We start from the raw sequence: 6,640 nt of genomic DNA, 5'->3' as shown, positions 1-6,640 counted from the left end.
GCATATATAGACATACATATAATATATGTTTCAGTACACATTTTTTTTTACTCCTCATTTTTACAGTCTAGATCTATCTATCTATCTATCTATCTATCTATCTATCTATCTATCTATCTATCTATCTATCTATCTATCTATCTATCTATCTATCATTAGCTCACTCGTCCATCCTTATATGTTCTTGATTTCATAATAAAACAAAAAGAGAGAAGCTTTTCCTTCTTCACTACCTTTGTCTTTCTGGTTCATATTCCTTCTCCGCATTCTTTATCAAAGTACATAATGGCACCTTTGCGGCTTCCGTACGCTACGTTGTTATCGACGCATCTGATTGGCCGTGCGGTGTAAACAGCAAGGAAGTAGACTAAGCGCTTCAGTTCATTGGTCAACAGGCGCTCAGTCGAAACGTGCGGCAAACGTTGTAATACGAGAGAGGCGAGTGACCGCTTTATTTTCTTTAAATGAACGAGTGCATTTGACGTTATCGGAGGGTTACATTAATTGTAGTACAGTATCCTGAGACGTGTGTAATGAATAGATTGTGCTTTATGTTTACGTGTAATGCTAGCAGGCTAAATTAGCAGCTCATGCTACATGTACACCGGTTCCTTCCAAACAAAACCGCTTATAACTTCAACGTCACTGGTGCAGGGGACAGTGGGTTAAACATAGACGGACTGTTGCATTTGTAAAAAAAAAAAAAAATATGTGTTTAGTGTAAAGTTAGTATGTAAACAAAACTTACGGCGCTGCTCCCCTTACAGTGACACTGCTTTTACCTAACGATGCAGACGGTGTACAGTTTCTCATATCTGCGTTTCGTTAGTTATTCATAGCCTTCATTGAGTTAGTTATTTCTGATCTCTGTATTTTCAGTAATAATGAGTCTCCGGAAGCAGACACCAAGTGATTTCCTGAAGCAGATCATTGGGAGACCAGTGGTGGTGAAGCTGAACTCTGGTGTTGATTACAGAGGTAAAAGAAAAAGAGCAGCTTAAATTAGATTTATAGTCCTTAACAACAAGGATGTAGGTTGGTTTAAAGATGGTCAGCGACATCATGCAAAAGGCACGATTAATTCAAACCAGAAGTCTGTGAGCATATTCCAAACTTTGAATTCAGGAAAACACATACATATATAATTTGACTGTTTATTTACACATTTTATGTGCAACTACAACAATTAGTATAGTATATAGTTATAAGGTTGTTTTAATTTACATGATATTTAAAGATCTAAAAATCGCACTTTAAAAACTGGGCTTCCTCATATATGCAGTAAGAAAACAGGTTCTTCAGAGGGAGGAAAAAAAGTTGTTGAAGGGTGAACAGAATTATAATTTTTTTAATAGCTCTTTTCAATGCTTGTTTTGTTATAACTGTTTTAATGTACTATAGTGCAATTTTTTTATTGTACAAATATTTATTTTTATGCGTACAAATAAAATGTCACTACATGAGCATGCAATACAGTTACATTTTCTAAAAGGTGCACTACCTCTAGTTCTGCCTGCGCCCCTGATCTTTGGCAAAAAAAAAGGTTTTGAAGAGGCGCATAAGTTGCATGATGTCTAACATGTGTCTTGCTCTCAGGAGTCCTGGCCTGCCTAGATGGCTACATGAATATTGCTGTAGAACAGACAGAGGAATATGTCAATGGCCAGCTGAAGAACAAGTATGGCGATGCATTTCTCAGAGGAAACAACGGTGTGTAAAGTATTTTTTTTTTTTTCACATCTTCTACATGTTTTGCATATACTAAAGTTCATTTCGTTTTCTTTGTCCTCTAGTGTTATACATCAGCACCCAGAAGAGGAAGATGTGAAGCCATTTTACTAGTTTCTTTTTTCATTATTAGTTAAGTAAATCGTTTACTGTCGATATGCATAATCCTCTGTTAGTTGACTATAATGTTCTATAACTTTGTTTCATGTTTTGTAACACAACATTTGGTGTTCAGCAGAATGATGCAGTAAATTTGTTTTTCGACAATAGAACTTGCGTTTGTGTTTTCATGATTTATCTGTACCTGAGAGGCTTCGATGAAAATTTAAATGGCGATAATTCCGTCGTAAGGAGTCACTGATTAGCACTTTCAAGTCTGGAGGTTGTTCAGGGCTCCTTTATCTGTACCTTTAACAGTCCCTGCTGACTGTTTAACATCATTTAGTCGACTATAGCCCTCTATTGCATAATAATGTTGCTTGTTTTCAAATGAATCAATAGGTAGACCCCAACTGTACCCTCATGTTGTCTGTGCTGGTGTTGTCTGCCCATTTTTGTCCTTTCTGCCTACATTAGGAAGCTCTAATACATTTACAAACGATCATGGCAGGGTGATACATCATTAGTCAAAGGTAAAATGATAATAAACATATGATGATTTATTAGCTTCTAAATGAGCTGATTGGATACACTAGTGTTTTATTTTCACGTGGGATCAATGATTGGACCCTTTTTTTTTTTCTGTGTATCCACATATATGCTCTTTGCCCTCGTTTAGGAGACAAAAGGCTGCCAAGGTCGGCCCTGAATGCTTGATGAAGGACACAATATTGATTAAACCTTGTCCGTAACCGGAGTGCGCGGGGGCTTTCTTGCAGGAGCTTGATATCATTATGGTGACCGCAGCAAATGCTTTCCTATTGTAATCAAAAACCAGAGCCCCTCTGACGATGCTGCTCTGCGCTCCGAGATTAATTAGCGCTGTTCACAGTAATGACCCAATGACTAAATAGTCTCTGTCTTGTGAGGGCTGCTCTAAAGACCTAAAGAGCAAGAGACCGCAACATCATAAATGGCAACAAATACTGGCTTCAAAATCTGTGTACAGTTTATCATCATTATTTTGCATTTATTGTATGATATGCAATATTGATTACAGAATCATAGATGTTGGGTCATAATGGGAGCTCAGATGTTAGTGGTTGTCACTCCATACCCTTGCATATAATGCTATTTTGGCTGTGAAAGAACATGGCACGTTTGCACTTTCAGGCTTTAGCCTTTATTTGACTGGACTGTTGCATTCATGTTTGTCTAGTGAGTTTAATGTCTGCAGCTCCACCAGCAGCTGGATCCTGACATTGCAACAGATCAGAGATGTGCCTCAATTCCTAAATACTGTAAAGTACAGTAAAATATGTATTGTCTGCAACACCTTGTTGAAAAGAAAATGACAAACTGTATTTTGATGCTGGTATTCATAGTTCATTACAGAATTATTGTACACTACCCTTCAAATATTCGGGGTCAGTAAAATTATATATATATATATATACATATCAAAACTAACAGTAGAAATTTAGATAATTAAAAAAAAAAAAATCAAATAATGGCTGTTCTTTTGAATATTCTATTCATCCAAAAATTAGGCGTTAAACCAAGAATGAAACCATCAGGAACTCTGTAAGAAAAACAAATATTTTATTATTATTATTATTATTATTTAGGTTTTATGGACCTGAATAATTAGTTTTCTTTTAATTATGTTGAGCCCTTGTTGTACTTTTAAGAGCTTTTCATACACAATTCATAGAAGTTATTAAGATTGATATGGTTAAGAATTGGGAGTAGAATATAGAATATATATATATTTGAAGTGGATCAAAAAAAAAGTTGTCCTAAGACAAGAATGGTTATTGGTTTGGTTTTAGGACTGCTTTGATGAAAGGTTGTGATCCACTTCAAGTGTTGACTATATATATATATATATATATATATATATATATATATATATATATATATTTACATTATTTAATCATTTAGCAGACAATTTTATCCAAAGCGACTTACAAATGAGGACAGTGGAAGCAATCAAAAACAACAAAAAGAGCAATGATATATAAGTGCTATAACAAGTCTCAGTTTGGTTAACACAGTACGCTTAGCATGGGCTTTTAAATTATATAATAAATAAAAAGAAAACATACAGAATAGAAAAAGAATAGAGCAAGCTAGTGTTAGAGGTCTTTTTTATATAATTGTATAATAAATGAGAAGAAAATAGAATACAAAAAAAAGATTAGAAAGGTAGTTAGAATTTTTTTTTAAGAATAGAATTATAATAGTATATATATATATATATATATGATATATATATATGATCAGAATTTTGACTTGCCATGTTATTATGCATGCACTGTAGACATATATTGTTATAGAATGTTACAATGATTTTTTAAGGATCACGTGACACTGAAGACTGGAGTAATGGCTGCATAATCATAATATAATCTTGCAAATCTATATAATTTTATTTATTTATTTTTTATTTGTATTTTTTTTACACAAACATGCAGACATATACACTATTGTGGCTTTGAGTATTTTGTTTGGTGAACAAAGGTAAACCTGAACTGTAGCATGAGGGGTTGCATCTGAGCAGGAATAAAATGTTCCTCTTTGACCCCTAGAACTAGAAATAATACATTTCCAGTATTTACACAGCAAAGCCAGCAGAATGCACATGTAAAGCAATGCCGTGCATCACAGTGTGTGAACCTGATCTGGAGAGACTCTTCTCTGCCAGAGAAGATAGAAATGAAGGGATCAGTTTTCAGTCAATTCTTGCACACCATTTTAGACAGCATACTGTTGGAGATGTGTTACATAGGTTGCCATTGTGTACAGTTTGTATTTTATTTATTATTATTAATTAAATGTCTCTATGATTTTTTTTTTTCTTGACTTCACTTCAGAAACCTATGCATATGATATAAGCTTGTGGATATTTAAATGTTTATTTAAATTAAATATTAGATGTATATTAATCATCTTTTTCTTCCCTTTAAGGTTAAAATAATAGCAAATGTGAATGGCTTTAGCCGTGTACTATCTGAATGAATATGCGAGCCATTTAAACTCATACATTGGCTGTTGTTGACCAGCATTCTTCCACATGCAGACTCTTAATTTAGACTCCAATACTGTCAACCTTGGCCTGGAATGTGCTCCCTGACCTTATTATCTGAAAGGAACTGTTGTGGATGTTTGCAAGAGGGGGTTGAATGATTTATCCGGACTAACCTACAAATGGCAACGTGAAGCTGCTTGGCTGGAAGAAGTGGCATTCATTTTGGGGAAAAATAAGCCTCTGGGGGGTATGTTGGCCCTGACAGCAGCGCTTGCTAGTGTGTATATCGACCTCTTGTGGTTGTAAATTATACCTCTCTGATGAAAACTGATTACTTCCAACTTGTGGTATAAAGTGTGTTGGAGCAATGGTAGTCTGTTCATTGATTCGGAAAAGGTATACATTACAGTCCCTCCAGGATTTTGCGGCCTAAAATGCCTGATTTTGCTGCAGCTCTTCTCAAAATTTGCGCTGATATTTGTAGCATTTCTTATTGTTTTGCAGTGCAAGTGTACTACAGACACCATTCATCTAATATTCATATGTACATCTCAGAGATGTCTATTTGATGTCTGCATTTACACATGCAAGATGTAGGCTATTTTTTTTAGAGTGTTTGCTTGTCTGCAGTAGCTATATTTCCTGACAGATGTCAAATAGACATTTATTAGAATGCATGTAAAACTGCTTCTGAGACGTTTATCAGACTACACAGCAGAAGATTCCCAGATCTTTAACGTCTTATATGTTTTTAAGTGCATTATACCCTGAGTTTGAGCAGTGGCTGAACATTTTTGAGTGAATAGCCAATATGCTTCAATTTACACCGTAGCCAGGAACACAGTTTGCTATTGCTAATCAGAATTGTGTTCATTTTTCTATAACAAAACGAGTGTACATTTTTTTAAATGTTTTTTTTTTTAATCTGTGAATGATGGATTTTTATATGAAAATACTAGCATATCCATTTATTTGTAACTTTAGGGTGATAATAATTATAAAGTTGTTTGAACAATAGCGTGCAGGCATTGTACAACAATCAACCAATCCGTGTTAAAGAGGGAATAATGTAAAAAAACAAAACAGACATTTTAGGCAATTAACAAATCTCAGCCAGCCCAGGAAAAAGAAGATGTATGGTCACCCTAGTACTTGAATATACAAGGCTTTGTGTGTCATCCAGTTGTTTTAGTGAGTCTGTTATGCTGCTTGATATTGCAAACTGGCATTTGATTTATTATCATAATTGTAGCACAAATAGTTTTCAGTTAATTCCATTTTATTATAGGCATTTACTTTTAGCAGCTAATAAATTTGGAAGTCTTGCACATTCACAGAAAACAATCTTACAGTACTTCCACATTGAAAAACAAGGTGGATAGATGATCCAAAGGTAATCAAATTCTGATTTCACTGGGTCTTTAAGCTTTTGGCTCATTAGCAAAACAACTAATGAATAACATTCTCCTTCACAAAATGTCAGCTCGCAACAGCTGAGGTGTTCAAGTTCATCACCGCATCTTAGGACACGTCCGACAGTTGGGTCAGCCCATCTCCCTGTGCGTTTCGAGTCTCACATGAAATACAGGCTAACCCTGCACTCAAGCAATTAGCCCCCTTCACAACACCATTTTGACTGCCAATTTGTCTACCATGGAACATAATGCAGAGAGTAGCTGGCAAGCGCCCAGCATGCTAATGGAATTGCCAGAGTGTTTTGTTTCTCGGCGAGTAACCACGGTGGCTTTGTGCTGTCAAGTCGCGGAGATAGCCAATGGTAAT

General features: G+C 35.3%; 1 protein-coding gene across 1 annotated transcript; it reads left to right on the top strand.

The window, feature by feature from the left end:
* Window positions 1-330: 330 nt before the first annotated feature.
* LOC113114229 (U6 snRNA-associated Sm-like protein LSm6) lies at window positions 331-2,332 on the top strand. Its single transcript, XM_026281067.1, has 4 exons — window positions 331-438; window positions 880-978; window positions 1,597-1,710; window positions 1,794-2,332. Exons 2-4 carry the CDS (start codon window positions 885-887, stop codon window positions 1,826-1,828), a joined length of 243 nt encoding a protein of 80 aa, XP_026136852.1. The 5' UTR covers window positions 331-438; window positions 880-884; the 3' UTR covers window positions 1,829-2,332.
* The last annotated feature ends 4,308 nt before the right edge of the window (window positions 2,333-6,640 follow it).

The sequence above is a fragment of the Carassius auratus genome, chromosome 14, assembly GCF_003368295.1.
Source record: "Carassius auratus strain Wakin chromosome 14, ASM336829v1, whole genome shotgun sequence".
Lineage (NCBI taxonomy): Eukaryota > Metazoa > Chordata > Actinopteri > Cypriniformes > Cyprinidae > Carassius > Carassius auratus.
This window is presented reverse-complemented; position numbering and strand designations above follow the sequence as displayed.